The sequence below is a fragment of the Rhinopithecus roxellana genome, chromosome 13, assembly GCF_007565055.1.
Source record: "Rhinopithecus roxellana isolate Shanxi Qingling chromosome 13, ASM756505v1, whole genome shotgun sequence".
Taxonomy (NCBI): Eukaryota; Metazoa; Chordata; class Mammalia; order Primates; family Cercopithecidae; genus Rhinopithecus; species Rhinopithecus roxellana.
Genome location: NC_044561.1, coordinates 59,344,241 through 59,362,890, shown reverse-complemented (window position 1 = coordinate 59,362,890; position 18,650 = coordinate 59,344,241). Strand labels below are relative to the sequence as shown.

The following is an 18,650-nucleotide window of genomic DNA, read 5'->3' as shown; positions in this document are numbered from 1 at the left end:
CGGGAGGCGGAGCTTGCAGTGAGCTGAGAGCCGGCCACTGCACTCCAGCCTGGGCGGCAGAGCAAGACTCCGTCTCAAAAAAAAAAGAAAAAAGATAAAGATCTTGATACTGAGAAGGTGTAGGTTGAGGTCATTTGGGGAGGCTTTGAATGTTAAGCTCAAGATACACACTCAATTTGTTGAATTGCGCTTCTACACAAAAGCAATATTGTCAGAATTTAATTTAAGCCAATTTAATCGGGCAGAGGTTTAGTCGGTATTGGATATGCGGAACCAGTTTGAAAGTCCTGGTGAGAAGTTTAGGTCATCAAAACCTGCTTTCCGATGCCAGCCGCAGTGGCTCACGCCTGTAATCCCAGTTCTTTGGGAGGCCAAGGCAGGTGGATCCCTTGAGATCAGGAGTTCAAGATCAGCCTGACCAACATGGAGAAACCCCGTCTCTACTGATAGAGTACAGAACTCGCCAGGCATGGTGGTGCATGCCTGTAATCTCAGCTACCTGGGAGGCTGAGACAGGAGAATCACTTGAACCTGGGAGGCGAAGGTTGCAGTGAGCTGAGATCGTGCCATTGCACCCCAGCCTGGGCAACAAGAGGGAAACTCCATCTCCAAAAAAAAAAAACAAAAACAAAAAAAAGAATCCCTGCCTGTCTTAGTCCATTCTTGCTGCTATTACAGAAATACCTTTTCTGACAGGTCAGGCGGCTAGGATGTTACACCACAGCACCAGCGGATTCAGTGTCTGGTGAGGGCCTGTTCCATCAGCAGCATCTTCTCACAGTGTGGTTACACAGCAGAAGAGATGGAATGGTCAGGCAGCTATCTGGAGCCTCTTTCATAGGGATTTTAGTCCCATCCGGCAGTGTAGAACCCTTATGACTTAGTCACTTCCCAAAAGCCCTACCTCTTGTACCACCACAGTGAATTTTGGAAGACACAAACCATAGCAGTGTCCATATTAGAGCAGTGACAGTAGAGATAGAAAGACATGGGTTTAAGAATACTCAAAATGGGCCGGACATGGTGACTCGCGCCTGTAATCCCAGCACTTTGGGAGGCCAAGGTGGGCGGATCATGAGGTCAGAAGATCGAGACCACCTTGGCTGACACAGTGAAACCCCGTCTCTACTAAAAAATACCAAAAATTAGCCGGGGGTGGTGGCAGGCGCCTATAGTCCCAGCTCCTCGGGAGGCGGAGCTTGCAGTGAGCCGAGATCGCGCCACTGCACTCCAGCCGGTGTCTTAAATCCATGGGTCAGCTTAACCTTCCCGCAGAGAGCAACACCTGTATTTGTTCTGCTGATGAACACACGTTGAGCATCCCTAAACCACCACAGCTGGTCTCCGTTTTTGAGCACTGACCTGATGCCACAAGTGGAAAATTCCACCCCGACCTTATATGACAGGTTGCAGTCCAAACACAGAGAAAACTGTTTCATGTGCGGAAAATATTGTGTAAAGTTACCTTCAGGTTATATGTATGAGATGCATATGAAATATAAATGAATTTCATGTTTAGACTTGGGTCTCATCCCCATGATACCTCATTTTGTATATGAAAATATCCCAAAATTTTAAAAAATGTGAAATCCAAAATGCTTCTCTTCCCATGCATTTTGGGTAAGGGATACTTAACCTGTAGTTACAGATTTAATTTTGGGAGAAAATAGTTTTCACAGACTAGGTAATTTTTAAACTATTTCATAGGAAACTTCAGTGTGGCCATAAAATGTTTCAGATGCTTTATTGTCATGGTATGCTTTTTAGTATTCATATTTTTCCTTATTGTCCCTTCCAATGGCTAGAATTTAGGGCATTTCTTCCTCGGCTGTATGTTTAAACCCATTTATGGCTGAGGTTGCAATTATTTGAATTTTTGCAGTCAGACCTCAGCAATGACCTTGAGCAGTAGGATATGAATAACTCCTACATGCTTAGCGTTCCAATAATGGAACACTAGGCATAAATAGGTTAACCTCATTTGTTAAGTTGAGATTCTTGGATTGTGGGAACTGGCTAATTTTTAAAAATATTTACTAAAGCCGGGCACGGTGGCTCACGCCTGTAATCCCAGCACTTTGGGAGGCTGAGGTGGGTGGATCACGAGGTCAGGAGTTCAAGGCCAGCCTGGCCAAGATGGTGAAACCCCATCTCTACTAAAAATCAAAAATTAGCCGGGTGTGGTGGTGGGCGCCTGTAATCCCAGCTACTCGGAAAGCCGAGGCAGAGAATTGCTTGAACCTGGGAGGAGGAGGTTGCAGTGAGCCGAGATCGCACCACTGCACTCCAGCCTAGGCAACACAGTGACGAGACTCCGTCTCAAAAAAAATTTAGTAAATACTCGCTGTGGGTAAATACAGTTTTGGGGAAACAGCCACAAACCCAAAATAGACAAAGGTCCTCAAGGAGTTCGCTTAATAATGGTGGAAGACAGAAGATAAATGCATATAATCAATAGCTGGTAAGTTACTTAGAAAAATAAAACAGAGTAGAGGGACGAGACAGTGACTGGACCTACAAAAAGTGAGGGAGAGGGTATTCCAGGCAGAGCCTAGTGGTACATGTGCATAACGTGCAGGTTTGTTACATATGTATACTTATGCCATATTGGTGTGCTGCACCCATCAACTCGTCAGCACCCATCAATTCATCATTTATATCATGTATAACTCCCCAGTGCAATCCCTCCCTCCTCCCCCCTCCCCATGATAGGCCCCAGTGTGTGATGTTCCCCTTCCCGAGTCCAAGTGATCTCATTGTTCAGTTCCCACCTATGAGTGAGAACGTGCCGTGTTTGGTTTTCTCTTCTTGTGATAGTTTGCTAAGAATGATGGTTTCCAGCTGCATCCATGTCCCTACAAAGGATGCAAACTCATCCTTTTTTATGGCTGCATAGTATTCCATGGTGTATATGTGCTACATTTTCTTAATCCAGTCTGTCACAGATGGACATTTGGGTTGATTCCAAGTCTTTGCTATTGTGAATAGTGCTGCAATAAACATACGTGTGCATGTGTCTTTGTAGTAGAATAATTTATAATCCTTTGGGTATATACCCAGTAGTGGGATGGCTGGGTCATATGGTACATCTAGCCCCAGGCGGGAGTGCTGAGTATGTTTGAGGAGCAGGTTAGAGGCCAGTATGAGTTAGGGAGTTTAATCAAGGATGAGAGTAGTGAGAAGCGCAGTTAGTGTGTCAGCAGGAGGCTGCACAAGGTGAGGTCTTAGAGGTCATATAAACTTTGGATTTAGTTCTAAAGGAGACATTGGTACAAAGGGGTGGAATGCTCTGACTGACTTCGAAGGCTCTCTAGCTGTTGATATGAGGAGCAGACAGGCCGGGCGCGGTGACTCAAGCCTGTAATCCCAGCACTTTGGGAGGCCGAGACGGGCGGATCACGAGGTCAGGAGATCGAGACCATCCTGTCTAACACGGTGAAACCCCGTCTCTACTAAAAAAAATACAAACAGAAACCTAGCCGGGCGAGGTGGCGGGCGCCTGTAGTCCCAGCTACTCGGGAGGCTGAGGCAGGAGAATGGCGTAAACCCAGGAGGCGGAGCTTGCAGTGAGCTGAGATCCAGCCACTGCACTCCAGCCTGGGCGACAGAGTGAGACTTCCTCTCAAAAAAAGGAAAAAAAAGAGGAGCAGACAGAGAGAAGCAGGGAGTTTGGTTAGGAAGCTTTTAAATGGATGAAGCTCAGATAAATGGGTCGTGGAGATGGTGTGAGGAGAGGGGTTTCTGAATCTCTTTTGAATAGAGTCATCAGGATTTGTTAATTGACTAGATGTGAGAAGAGAGAAAAAGGGAAGAGTCAAGGATGCCTCAAGTTTTTGCTGGAGCAACCATTTTTGCTGGAGCAACCAGAGAACTACGTCGTTTACTGAGATTGGGGAGTTAGAGGGAATGAGGTTTGAAGAGGTGAGATCCAGAGCTCAGTTTGGTTCTGTTAAGTTTGCGCTGCCTGTGTGACATTCATTGCTGACATCAGGAACGGGCACTGGGATGAGGGGACTCTGGAGTTGAGGAGAGGTGGGGAGGTGTAATGAGAGCCAGCCTAAAGGATGGGATTTTGAGCCCTGATGCTGAAAGCGCTATCAAAGGTCCGTGGGTGTAGAACGGAAAGGGAAGGGAAGGAAGGAGAGCAGGGAAAAGAAGAGGTTCAAGGGGTGGTTCTCCAGCAGTAGAGTTGGAGGGTTAGGGTGAGGAAAACAGCAAAGATGGAAAAGAAATAGCAGTGGGGTGGTGGGTGGGTGTGTCCTGAAAGCCAAGAGAAGAAATTATTTTAAGATAGAATCATCAACTAACTTAAATGCTGCTTTTAAACTTAGTATGATGAAGGCTGAGCACCATTTGTTAAATTTGACTTGGTTGCAGTGCAGTGGTGGGAATGAAAATTTGTTTGCATCACTAATACTGGCATCAGGTTTTGTATAGAGGTTTTTGTTACCATCTCTGAGGTTTCAAGTCATTTTAATGAAGTTTCACTAGTGAACTGCTTCATCAGTTGAGACAGATAATTACTTAGGCAGGAATTTCTTTCCTTTAGACCAACTGATGAAATTTCTGACTAGTATCAAGTTTAAAAAGGTGTCCACATAAGAAAATTCCTAGTTCTTAATAAGTTGTCAAAGAAGTGGCCATATTCTCCCTGCTGCTTATCTCTGATGATTAGGGTTTGACAGAGGGCATCTTTGCTCTGCCACCCCTTACTACCTTGGCCCAATTCAGTTAATATTGGCAGCTACCAACATTTGTTATGCTTATTACATTTTTAAGGAATAAAAGTCTTTGTTTTGAGGCAAGGTCTTTCTCTCTCTCTCCTCTGCTTGGTAGTTCAGGCTGGAGTACAGAGGCATGCTCATAGCTCACTGCAGCCACGAACTCCTGGGCTCAAGGAGTTCTCCCTCCGCAGCCTCCTGAATAGCTTGGACTGCAGGCATGCACCACCATATCTAGCTAATTTAAAAAAAAATTTTTGTAGAGATGAGATCTCACAAAGTTGCCAGCCTGGCCTTAAACTCTGGACTCAAGCAATCCTCCCACTTCAATCCCCCAAGGCATTGGGATTACATCCAGGAGCCATCGTGCCCATTCTAGAACTTCGTTTTGAAGGGAAGTATTGATGTACAGTTTTTGAGAGCACGTCAGCCTCTCTTTTAAGTTTTTGAGTGTACTTCTGATAATATTTTCTGAAAGTTTTTCTAAGTCACAATTTCTAATTCACTTGACAGTTGGGTATTTGACCTGTAAGTAGGTGCACATTCATGATCATTAAAACACCAATACTTAAATATTTATATTTAAACTTGTTTTGTTTTGTTTTGTTTTGTTCTGTTCTGTTTGAGACTGAGTCTTACTCTGTCTCCCAGGCTGGAGTACAGTGGCACAGTCTTGGCTTACTGCAATCTCCACCTCCTGAGTTAAAGTGATTCTCATGCCTCAGCCTCCCTAGTAGCTGGGATTACAGGCATTCACCACCTATTTTTTCTTTTTTTTTTTTTTGTTTTTGAGACGGAGTCTTGCTCTATCTCCCAGGCTGGAATGCAGTGGTGCAATCTCGGCTCACTGCAACCTCCACCTCCTGGATTCAAACGATTCTCCTGGCTCAACCTCCCTAGTAGCTGAGATTACAGGCACCTGCCACCATGCCCAGCTAATTTTTGTATTTTTAGTAGAGACAGGGTTTCACCATCTTGGCCAGGCTGGTCTTGAAAGCCTGACCTCGTGATCCACCCACCTCAGCCTCCCAAAGTGCTGGGATCACAGGCCTGAGCCATCACACCCAGCCTAATTTTTGTATTTTTAGTAGAGACAGGGTTTTGCCATGTTGGTCAGGCAGGTCTTGAACTCCTGTTCTCAAACATTCACCCACCTCGGCCTCCCAAATTGCTGGGATTACAGGCATGAGCCACTGCACCCTGCCTAAAGTGATTTGAAAAATGAGAATACAACGCATGCTATTGAATCCTCAGAGCATGTATTGAGCATGGTAAAGTACCCCCCCACTCCTTTATTTATTTATTTAGATTATTATTTTGAGACAGAGTCTTGCTCCATCATCCAGGCTGGAGTGCAGTGGCATAATCTCGTTGGCTCACTGCAACCTCCGCCTCCCAGGTTTAAGCAATTCTCCTGCCTCAGCCTCCTGAGTAGCTGGGATTACAGGCACATACCACTATGCCAACTAATTTTTTATATTTTTAGTAGAGACAGAGTTTTGCCATATTGACCAGGCTGGTCTTGATCTCCTGGTCTCCCAGAGTGCTGGGATTACAGACATGAGCCAGAGGGCCTGGCCTTCCCGTCCTTTTAAAATGGATTCAATCAGGTGACCTCTGTAAACATCCATAACCTGCATTGATTGAGGTTGTTTCAGGCTATTTATTGTCATTTCCCTAATTTCTTTAAGCATGCAAATTTCTGTTACTCAAAATTAAAACAATTGAATTAGCATCTTAGAAGAAACTTTGTAAGCATTTGGATTGAAGGTAACTATTTTGTGAGAGATAGTTATCTGTAAAGTGATGCTATTAATACCTACTTCAAAGGGTTTTGTGCAGAGTAAATAAGCTAAAGATTGGAAGCCTGCTATCTGTCCCCAAGATGGGAACTGCTATTATTACTTAAAACCTTGCCTTTTTTTTTTTTTAAAACCTTGCCTTTTTTTTTTTTTTTTTGAGAGAGCGTCTTGCTGTGTTGCCCTGGCTGGAGTGCAGTGGTGCTATCTCAGCTCACCTCAACCTGCGCCTCCTGGGTTCAAGCAATTCTCCTGCCTCGGCCTCCTGAGTAGCTGGGATTACAGGCGCATGCCACCACGCCCAGCTAATTCTTGTATTTTTAGTAGAGACGGAGTTTCACATGTTGGTCAGGCTGGTCTCGAACTCCTGACCTCGTGATCCACCCGCCTCGGCCTCCCAAAGTGCAGGGATTACAGGCGTGAGCCACTGCGCCTGGCCAAAACCTTTCATTTTTTTCCCTTTACATTCAGCGTTTCTCTCTTCCTCGTGCCTGTATGTGCTTTTGCGTGGCTGTGCTGCAGTAACAAGCAGTCCTAGAAGCTCAATACTTAGCAGCCACAGAAACATGGAGGGAGTGTCCATAAAGTTTTTCCAGATCAGCTGTTGACTCTGCGCTTTCTGTCTTCCTTCTGCTTTCTAGATTAAAGGAGCAGTTCCTATTTGGGATAAGGGGAAAACAGCTATACTTGAACAGTGTGATAATCATTTCAGCTTCTGCTCAGAGGTGGCATATGTCACTTCACTCATGTTTCATTGGCTAGAACATTTTCATGAGCAGGCCATATGAACAAGTCTGATGTCAGTGAGGATGGGCAGCATAATCCTCTTATGAGAAGCCAGTGAACAATCAGAACACGTGTGAGATCTCTCTCAGCTGGGTGACTCACTTTGAGGAACGTATCTGTAGATGCCATGAAAGCCTTAGGACAGGACTTGGTAAGCCCCACAGCGATAACAAAGGGGAGGGTCTGAGATCTTGTGCTTACTTCCTGAGCAGATTCCCCAATGTGCCTGATCATCAGATGCACTCGGGGCACTTTTTTTTTTTGAGGCGGAGTCTCGCTCTGTCGCCTGGGCTGGAGTACAGTAGTACAGTGGCCGGATCTCAGCTCACTGCAAGCTCCGCCTCCCAGGTTTATGCCATTCTCCTGCCTCAGCCTCCCGAGTAGCTGGGACTACAGGCGCCCGCCACCTCGCCCGGCTAGTTTTTGTATTTTTAGTAGAGATGGGGTTTCACCGTGTTAGCCAGGATGGTCTCGATCTCCTGACCTCGTGATCCGCCCGTCTCGGCCTCCCAAAGTGCTGGGATTACAGGCTTGAGCCACCGCGCCCGGCCTCGGGCACTTTTTACAAGGTCCTGGGGCCGGGCGTGGTGGCTCACGCCTGTAATCCCAGCACTTTGGGAGGCTGAGGCAAGAGGATTGTTTGAGGCCAGGAGTTGAAGACCAGCCTGGGCAACATAGTGAGATCCCATCTCTACAAAAAGATTTTTTTTTTACTTAGCTGAGTTTGTTGGTGCATGCATGTAGTCCCAGGTACTCAGAGGCTGATGTGGATCACTTGAGCCTGGGAGGTGGAGGCTGCAGTGAGATCATACCACTGCATTTCAGCCTGAGCCACAGAGCGAGAACCCTGTCTCCAAAAAATCCAGCAACCCCCAGCCCCTTGATAACCATAGGTCCCAAGTCTCAGAATTTTATTTCTTGTATTTAAAATTGGATATATAACTGTCTTAGTCCATACTGTTTTGCCATAACAAAATATCACAGACTGAGTAATTTATAAAGAAAAGAAATGTATTTCTCCTAGTTCTTCAGGCTGGAAAATCCAGTATCAGAGTGCCAGCATCTGCTGAGGGCTGTTGTGTGGCACCTTGTCATCCCATGGTGGGAGGCAGGAGGATGAGAAGGTGAGAGGAAGTGAGCAAGACCACAAAACTCATTTGCAAAGGAAACCACTTTCTTGATAACTACCCCACTCCCAATATGGCATTAATCCATTCAGGGCCCCCCAGACCCAAGTTAGGCACCACCTCCCTACACTGTTGCACTAGGGATTAGCTTTCTAGTACTTGAGCTTTGGGGGACACACTGAGACCAGCAGTACTTTTCATGGCCCTCACGTTTACCTGCCACTCAACACACACCACCCTTCCAGTACTAGGAGTTGAGAATCAGAAGGGAAAGCATTTGTTTTGACGGGGTCATTTCTCCCAGGGCTGATGAAGTGTTCTTGGCCCATGACAGTGCGTCGTCACTGTCTACCCCAGCAGAGGGGATGATTACTGCCAGTTCTTTATCTTGGGACCTCTTTCCCATGATGGACAGCATACAGCGCATCCTCTTTTGATGATAACATTCTTTTGTTCAGTAAGAATCCAATTATCTTTTCTTCACTATAATCCTCCCCGGGCTGTTCCTAGTTGTCCTGCCTTTCCAGATTTCTTCTTGATTGGATTTCAAGCATGTCTGGAAATCTTCATTCATACGCTCACCTTAGCATTTCTTCCTTGGCGGTGACCTGCATGTTGCTGGAGTACAGTGCCATTGCCCTCTTCTCTTGCATGCCTGCTGGCTCCTGCTGGCCTTTCAGCCGTTGCTGTCTTCATAGCAGCATGCCTCTGCCGTGGCGTCCATCACATTGCATGAAAAAGGTAACTATTTTTTTTGCCTGTCCTCCCTTCTAGATCTTTGCTACTTGAGGGCAGGGTCCTCTTTTTCTTCTTTGTGTCCCCAGCACATAACACAGAGCCTGGCACATAGTACGTCTTCAGATAACACGGCTGCCTTTCTGCTTCTGTGGCTTCCCACTATCACAGGTCCATAAGATGCTGAGCTGATTGAATTGATTCAGTCACAGGAACCTACCACGCTCACAGACAAACACACTGAAATTGTATATAAAATTTTCTGTGGGCCAGGCATGGCTGCTCACGCCTATAATCCCAACACTTTGGGAGGCTGAGGTGGGCAGATCATTTGAGGTCAGGAGTTTGAGGCCAGCCTGACCAACATGGTGAAACCCCGTCTCTACTAAAAATACAAAAAAATAGCTGGGGATGGTGGTGCATGACTGTAGTCCCAGCTTCTCGGGTGGCTGGGGCTACAGAATCGCTTGAACTCGAGAGGTGGAGGTTGCAATGAGCCGAGATAGTTAAAAAAAAAAAAAAAAATATGTCTATATACATTTTTATCATTCTTACACAGGAGACCAGGACACAATCATGTAAGAGCAACCGGACCTAGAACATTGGAAGATGAAGTCCCATGTTAAACTTCTAGGACCTTATCTCTGGCATCACTCACCATCCCCCCCCCCATCTTTTATCTCACCTATTTCTGTTTATCCGTTGAAGATACTATAATGCTTTCTTTTCCTGGACAGGATTAAAACTTAACTAAAATTTTCCTTGTCCGTTTTCTCCATCTACAGTTAGTTGCAAAACCCTATTGACTGTGTGTCTGAGAAACTGTTCTTTCATCATTTCTTTCCATTTCCGCTGTCATTTCTAGCATTGGCCCCATCACCTCTTCCCAGACTAGACCAGGGTTCTTCTCGCCCTGCAGTCTCTCCCTAACAGTGTGATCTGCAGACCACATCCAAATTAACCTTCCAAGTTTGATTATTCTTTCTTTTCTTTGTTCAAAGTCTTTGGTGACTCCCCAGTACCCACACAATTTCCAACTAATTCAACAGTGATCTCCTAGTAGCAGAGAGTGATGATTCCAAACCTCAGAGGCCTGGAGCTAGATTCCAAAGCAGCACTGAACATAAATTCTCTAATGACACCTCTCATTTTATCTTTAAGAGTCATGCAAGTGTTTAAGGTGAAAATATCCTCCCAAACAACAAGCAACAACAACACAAAGTCAAAGTCTCTAGGAACCTATGCCATTTTTACCCTTTGGCTTTTTATATTCCAGCCACACACCGTGGAACCCAGGGAACACTCACATCCTAACTGGAAAATGGGGTCTAAGCGATGAAGTCCAGGTGACTATCTGGTATCTGAGGCTGTCTGTGGTCAGCTGCGAACCTGCTTTTCCAGATTTTGTCTCTGGCCGTGCGTGTCCAGTATACTAGTTACCTAGTATAATTGTTCTAGTCACCTAGGAACTTGTGTTACGTATTGGGGAGACACCAAAGACTTTTGAACAAAGAAAAAACAATCAAACTTGGATTCATCAAACCTAGAACATACTGCATAGTTTCCAGCTTTCATAGTGCTCAGGAATTGTTAATATGAGCTTTTTGTTGTTGTTGTTGTTGTTGTTGTTGTTGTTGTTGTTGTTTTGTTTTGTTTCTGAGACACTCTGGCTCTGTCGCCAGGCTGGAGTGCAGTGGGTGCAATCTCGGCTCACTGCGACCTCTGCCTCCTGGGTTCAAGCGATTCTTCTGCCTCAGCCTCCCCAGTAGTTGGGATTATAGGCACTCACCACCACGCCCGGCTAATTTTGGCATGTTAGTCGAGACAGGGTTTCACCATGTTGGCCAGGTGGGTCTCGAACTCCTGATCTCAGGTGATCCACCCGCCTCAGCCTCCCAAAGTGCTGAGATTTCAGGCGTGAGCCACCACGCCTGGCCATATGGACATTTTTTAATGGGAGAAGACTCAAGGAGCTTCTTCTTAGCCTTTTTAAACTTCTGGGGCCAGTTTTAGTAATTTACACGTTTTCAGAAAACCCTGTTCTAGATTTACGCATATATTGGTATAATTAATATTTTCCAGTTAACCTAATATTTTAGAGTTGTAGTCATATTTGAGGGAGGAGCTATTTTGGTTTCCTTTCGGTGTTACTCAGCATTGAGCCAGTGACACAGCTGTTTGATGGAAGGCTGAGAGGAATGACATGGTGGCAGCAAAGCAGCAACACAGACCTGGCCAGCCTTTGGGGACTCCTGGGATACATCTCTTGGCCAACTGAAAGTGTTATATAGCTGGTTTCAGGTCCCTCACCATTATACCCACTTGAGCTGATTTATACTTTACAGTGTAAATTGGCATGAGGCATGCCTTTGGGATTAAATTAATTTATACCAAGTTAGAAAGCATCAGCTGTCAAAGTCAGGGGAGCCTTCTGGAGGCCAGTGTGCTTTTTTTCTTTCTGTATTCTGAGCCCACACTCCAGGCATTCTCTCTTGGATAGCAGCTGGGACAGGCCTTCAAGAGGCCTGCTTTGCATCTCCTTTGTGTCCGCGCGGTTCCGGGTCCGATACGAAGCCAGATCTTTGACAGAGATGCTACGTAGTAGTTGGTGCCTGTGCAAATTAGGAAGATTTGTAACCCTCTTAAATAAAATACAACAAACATGATTTCTTTTTTCTTTAAACATTTTCCCCTACCTTAAATACACTCAAAGGAATTGCGGTGACCGAATGGCAGTAGTGCAAATCTGTGATCTCGATCCTTAATCAGAAGTTGAAGAAAAGACTTTCTGTCTTTACTACCGTCTTAGCAAAAGATTAATGAAAATGTATACAGGGATTAGAAACACATCAAACAAGAAAAGGTACCTGTAATGTTATTTAAGAAAAGGTGTATTAAGTGGGTTGTTAGGGTTACAATAAAGGCATTTAGCAATATCCTGCATATGTCACCTGACTGTCTCCAGTCTGGAAATTATCTTCGTGTATGAGGCAGCCAGGACTTTATGAAGTGCAGAATGGTTAACTGCTTTTCTTAAGAGGTATGGTAAAGGCCCTGTTTCTTCTGCTTCTTCCCGCTGCTGTGCAAGGTTGGGGCTAGTCCCCTTGCTCACTTCTGAGTTCTTTTCCCAGCAGCCACTGCACGGCTCGAAGGATTTGTTGTTGAGGGTGGAGAAGGTGGAAGGATGTTGAACAGACTTTTCCCTAATGAGCTGTGATGCCAGCTGCAAAGGCGGCAAATCCTGTTACTCCCTTCAGCTACTCTCTGAAGCTGCAGAGGGGCAGTGGTAACGGGTCTCCCTGCCCTATGCTGATTAGCTGTCTTTTCTGCTGTTTTTCCCCCCCTTCCTCTTCTGTCCCAGAGCATCTTGGCAAAGTTCAGATTTCTGTGCTCACAGCTCAATGCTCACAGTGAAAAGGAAATACAAAAGAGGAGGAGAGAAAGTGAGAAGAAAAAAGAGAGAAAAGGTTGGGGTGGAGATTTTTAGTAGAGTCCCTTATTGCCGTAGTCTAAGACTTAAGCTCTGGGTTGAAACCTTAAGTGGTAAAGCTTTGTAAGTAGTAACCTGGATTTCCAGATCGTTCTTGCAGATAGTTTTATTGGCACATGAACACCGCAGGCCATGTTATTAAAAGCATTTGAATTTCTGTTGTTCAGAAACCTCTGAATTTTGAGAACGATAACTCTGCTGTTTTTCCACAAGCTATCATTGCGAGGAAGGTGAAATAATTGTAAGGGAAAGGTTTCCATGTAGCGCTTACTGTGTGCCATTGCTTCATTTAATCATTACAACCCTTGAAAACAGATACTTTGAATGTGATAAAAAAATTTTTTGTAGTAAACACATTGTAAAGTGGTCAGTTCAGTAATATTAAGTAGATTCACCTTGTTGTCAAACAGATGTCCAAGACTTTTTCATCTTCCACATGCCAGCTGCATATCTGAAACACCATACCCATTAAAATATTGGGAAGACATTTTAACCGATTAGCCAACATTTTAACTGTTTGGCCATTTCTTTCATTCAGCAGGATTAAAAATAGCTTTCCTGTTTCTTTCCTTCTTGGCTGTTTTGATATAACATTCTTCCTCCGTATTTCATCACAGGATGGTGAGACCAGGGCTTGTGTTTACTGTGCCTTGGTTTATCCATTTGGTACTGACTGCAGGGGTTTATAGTTACTAAAGGAAAGAGAAAAGGCTTTGCTCTCCAGGGGTTCATCACCTATTCTTGGTTCTCATCTTTACTGATTCTGCATTTTAAGTTCTGCTGAGCTCCAGGGGTAAGTTCAGCAATGACTTCATCACGTCACAAGTTAGCTTGGACCTGCACATTTTTTGGTGGGTTTTCTGGGTGGCTTCTGACACATTAAACGTAATATCATAGAGTTATATTTAAAAAGCAATTTTACATTTTGAACCCTGTTTTTAATGACTTCACGAGTTAGTTACTATATTCCAGGGATGGTGAAATGGGGAATATGACAGGTAAGGGAGAAGAGGTGGAATATTTAATAAAGGACGCAGAGTTCCTCTCTCTACGTGTGTCCCTTCAGAGACCATTTAAGCCTCTTCAGTTCTCCTTGGAAGAGTTAGTCCAGCATCCCTGATATTCTACTTTCTATTGTGTTCCGAAGAAAAGACATTCCTGACATTATTGCTACAATGTGGAAAACTTGTCTGGCCTCCTTGGAGGATAGTATTGTAGCTAGAACCTAGGCAGCGCTGGTGAAAATGGCCGTGATAAAGGTGGAAGCCAGAAGAGGATGTCTGTGTGCAGAAGGTGGAGATGGAGAGAAAGGTAATTAGATTTCCTGGAAACCACATAACAAAAGCGATCCTCTGAGGAGATGCCACATGAACCATATGGCAAAGTTTATGCAGTCCTCTCCTTGGGAATACCCTCCTAGTTCTTAGCTTATCTTCTCAAATGTGGCCTTTGTTATTTATTTATTTATTTACTTATTTCTGTAGAGATGGGGTCTCGCTGTGTTGCTCAGCTGGTCTTGAACTCCTGGCTCTAAGCAATCCTCCTACCTCGGCCTCCAGCGTTGCCTTTATTATTTAATTTGGTACTTCCATGCATTAAAAAATCTTAGGAGAAACTGGTTAGTGCAGATTGTAGCACCTTTCATCACGATCCGATTGTGCTCTTAGTTTATGATGGCAGGGGAGGGAACAGAACAGGACCCATAGAAACGTGCGGGGGTGCATGGACGGCCGCCACAGTGACAGCGAGCACTGGTGGCAGCAGCGTGGGGGAGCTTGGCTGGGAAGACTTTGCAGGTAAAGTTTCTCCCCTGAAGAAATACAGTACGGTTTGGCAGAGGGACAGGATTTCCACCCAGGGACAGTGATACATGTGAGGGCTTAGAGAAAAGACACAGTGGTTGGGGTGGTGGTTGTAATTGTAGAAACTATCAGGCCTTTCTAGCATCGAGAACGTTGACCGGGGGAGCAGCTTGGTTGTGGGAAGAACACTGGACTCCGTGACCTGGGTTTCCACTCTGCTCCGTCCCTGATTTGCTGAGTGCCCTTGGAGAAGCCAATTAACCTTTCTGGAACTAGTTTCTTTATCTCGTTGTTGTTGTTTTTTCTCCCCTAAAAGAGACAGAGTCTTGCTGTGTTGGCCAGGCTGGTCTCAAACTCCTGGCCTCAGTGATCCTCCTACCTCAGCCTCCCAAGTATCTGGGACTGTAGGCATGCGCCACCACACCCCGCTAGTTTCTACATCTTTAAATTGAGAGAATGGAAGTATGTGATCTGTAGTTTCATTTCCAGCTCTAACTGATTCTGACTTCCTATCAAATGAGATGGCCTGGGACTTTTTGCTTTGAGGATTTCGCTTCTGTTATAAGTCACTGGGAGGCTTGCCCAGTGCCCACCTTAAAACATGAGCCGATCAAGTCTTCCGTCGCCTCGGCTGGCCTTTACTTCTGGCAGATCTTGAATTCCTGTTTCTCCTTTCTCTCATTTAGTAAGTCCTTCAGAACCTTCCTCCTGCGCTGCTGCTTGGGCTAACATCTCCCCTCCCACCCTCCACCACTAGAATTCCTTGTATACACACACCAGCTAGATTAGTCTCACTTTGCCTCTCCTCTATAGAAAGTAAACTGAGGTGGATCTCCATTGTCTCCCGAAGAAAGGCCAAACTCATTAGCTGGGTATTCAGGATTGCCTGTCAATCTCAGCTCACATTACTCCCCTCCACATAATCTACAGAATAGTTAAACTGAACCTAATATCCTCCTGCACCTGGTCATGCCCTGCCTCTCTCCCCATTGTCACTCAGTCACAATTCCCATCTCACGAAATCTCCCAGGCTTCCACAGCAGAAGTAACCCTTTTTCTTCTCAGCTCCCATAGCGTGCTTTCTGTACCTGCCGGTACTGATTGGTTTGTGTTTTTTGTTTGTTTGAGACAGTGTCTCACTCTGTCACCCAGGCTGGAGTACGCTGGCATGATCTCATTTCACTTCAATCGCCGCCTCCTGGGTTCAAGCGATTCTTGTGTCTCAGCCTCAGTAGCTGGGATCACAGGTGCATGCCACCGCACCTGGCTAATTTTTGTATTTGTAGTAGAGACAGGGTTTGACCATGTTGGCCAGGCTGGTCTCGATCTCTTGACCTCAAGTGAGCTACCATGCCTGGCCAGAGCCATATTATTTCTATATGAGAAGCAAACTACCCTGTTTTGTGTCTGCTACCATGTAATTGCGTTAAAATCAGAACTTGCATCTTATGCACATCTCGTACTTTTCAGAACCATTAATAAGATTGTCAAAAGTTTGGTTTTTCTGGGGATTATTGATCTGGTTATGAGCAAGTCAAACCATAGGGAGCAGACTCTTGGGAAATGATTTGCATGCAGAAGATTGCATCCTGGTTGAAAGAATGTGGGCAGACTTTTCTAATATGAGACCTGATGACCTAGAAAATACTCTGTCATCTAAGAAAATACCTGCTTATTTCAGGGTTGTTGAGAAGGGAAATAGGATCTCCTAAAGTTCCCCACCACCACTTTTTGTCCAGTGGCCCCTTTCCAAACAATTCCTTGTTGGAATACCGTGTCGAGGCAAGCTGAACCCCAAGGAAAGCAAAGACATTCACACAGACGTTACCTCATTCTGTTTAACGATGTAAGATTAGCCTTGGTTCTCGCAATCACCTTTCATCAGCCATGTAGGGGTGGCGTCCCAAAATAAAAATTCTCGTTAGCGCTTACTAACACTTGCCGTTCAAAATATAGTGGTTCTTTAAAGCTGTTGCAGATGGTTTATCTCTTGAGAACATTAAGTGAATGACAAATACTTGATAAACAATTACATGAGCGCTCCTTTCCTCTCTTTTGCGATTAAAATAGAAAGCAGTACAGCACGTTTGTATTTATACTCGATTATGTATAATCAGAGAGTTAAGCTCTTTAATTATGCAGCTAGAATTGATTTATCAAAAAGAGTTACGTGTGTTTCTTCTCATGTGCAGGTAAGAGGAATGGGGCTGGGGAGGGAGTAGTGGGAGAAATAAAACCCCAGGAAAACGAAAACGTGGAATCTGGTTGCTCTTCTCACAGTAGCCAGAAGGAAGGGCAGACCTGATCTCTGGCAAGTCCTTCCGCTACTGGGACCTTTCAGTTTTTGGGGCTTGTGCTGGCGGTAGGGAGGGGCGGTATATTTTAAGAAATCTCTGTCTGTCTGATTTCTCAACTTCCCTCTCTCCCTCCCTCAGGAGTTAGAAGCCGCTCTTCACAGAGATGATGTGGAGTTTATCAGTGACCTGATTGCCTGCCTGCTTCAGGGCTGCTATCAACGAAGAGATATCACGTGAGTAATTCTGATCTTTCTAAGCATTTCTTTTCTTTTTTTTTTTCTTTGAGATGGAGTCTTGCTCAGTCGCCCAGGCTGGAATGCAGTGACCAGATCTCAGCTCCCTGCAAGCTCCGCCTCCCGGGTTCATGCCATTCTTCTGCCTCAGCCTCCCTAGTAGCTGGGACTACAGGTGCCCGCCACCTCGCCCAGCTAGTTGTTTTTTTTGTTTGTTTGTTTTTTTGTGTTTTTTTTTTTTTGTATTTTTTAGTAGAGACGGGGTTTCACCGTGTTAGCCAAGATGGCCTCGATCTCCTGACCTCGTGATCCTCCCGTCTCGGCCTCCCAAAGTGCTGGGATTACAGGCTTGAGCCACCGCGCCTGGCCCTTTCTAAGCATTTCCTGCGCGGAGAACTAATTAACCAGCCATAGTGATGTTTCCTGTCTCCTGTGACAAACCGGAACCGATCCTTAGCCATCACGGAACAGTGTAGATGGAAGACGTACATGTGAGTTCCCAGGCTGTGTTTGGCTCATTCCACAGTTGAGTTTTTATTCTATCATCTTTGAGTTTATTTCATTCTCACGAATCCCTATGGCTTACTCTTGGATACCCCAGCTAACATATTTTAGTGTAGAATTTCTTTTTTTTTGAAGTCTTCCAACAGTTTATTAGAAAGAATGTAGACTTTTTAAACAATCCCCACTATCATGAACATAAATTGAGGTTTTCAGCCCTGGTATAAACTGAATCAAAAAAAGAAATAAAAAATCCAATAGTGTATGAAACATTTTTCACTCATTTGCCATACTCGACAGTGCAAATACAAATCTGGTCTAAATGTACAGACTCTCAACCAGCAATATACAGCTTTCTTCGTCCTCCATGCTGAGATGTAAGAGCTTAAGGGTCAAACAATACCAAATGTATAGGCTTCAAAAACCATCTAAGTTAGGACATTCTCTGGTTATAGCTAAGATACACCTGGAACACTGACAAATGAACACTTACGTAGAATAATGTGAAGTAATTTTTTTGAAAAATAAATGTTAGTGGAACAATCCTGAAGGATAACACGAATAGCAGGTTACCAGTAAGGTGTCAGCCAATTTGTTCCAGCCACTTTTGAATCCATGTTCTATGATCTAAAATTTAGTTCTCTTTCCCTAAGCTGGGAGCTTCCTATCATGTCAGTATCTGTGTTATGAAGAAAAGGAGACTTAGGTGAGATGTTTTTATTTATCACAACAGCTACATCAATTGCCTAGGACCTCAACAGCTTCATGAAAGTGGGAAATGTTCATGCATAAGGTTATTGCCTTAGCTGACTTAAAATTGCCCCATACAATGGTACATATCAACCCTTAGTGAAGCCTTTTAAAAAACAAACAGGTTGAAAAATGAGTTAAAGTAGGCAAATACAGCATCTGCCTTTAGAGCTGTCAACTCAGGAATTCTCTCAATTATGAAATCTTGCAGAGAAGTTATTTTTCTTTCTCAAAATCCAGGTGATGACAATATTCCTTACTCCAGAATTGGCATTTTTGCATCATCACTGTCTTGTGAATCATCATCTGCTCCATCTACTTCTGGTAAATCTACATTCTCATCACCACCCATGTTGTTCATCATCTCAGAGAAACGATCAAAATTAGACCTGTCTTCATCTGAACCACC

General features: G+C 44.6%; 1 protein-coding gene across 4 annotated transcripts in view; it reads left to right on the top strand.

Moving 5' to 3' along the window:
- The window catches only part of LOC104676303 (cat eye syndrome critical region protein 2), a 194,332-nt gene that overhangs the window by 98,713 nt on the left and 76,969 nt on the right, over nucleotides 1–18,650 (top strand). For all 4 annotated transcript variants that reach the window (XM_030915754.1, XM_030915755.1, XM_030915753.1 and 1 more), the window contains exon 2: nucleotides 16,896–16,990. In XM_030915754.1, coding sequence (XP_030771614.1) covers nucleotides 16,896–16,990 — 95 coding nt within the window. The remainder of the gene's footprint in view (nucleotides 1–16,895; nucleotides 16,991–18,650) is intronic.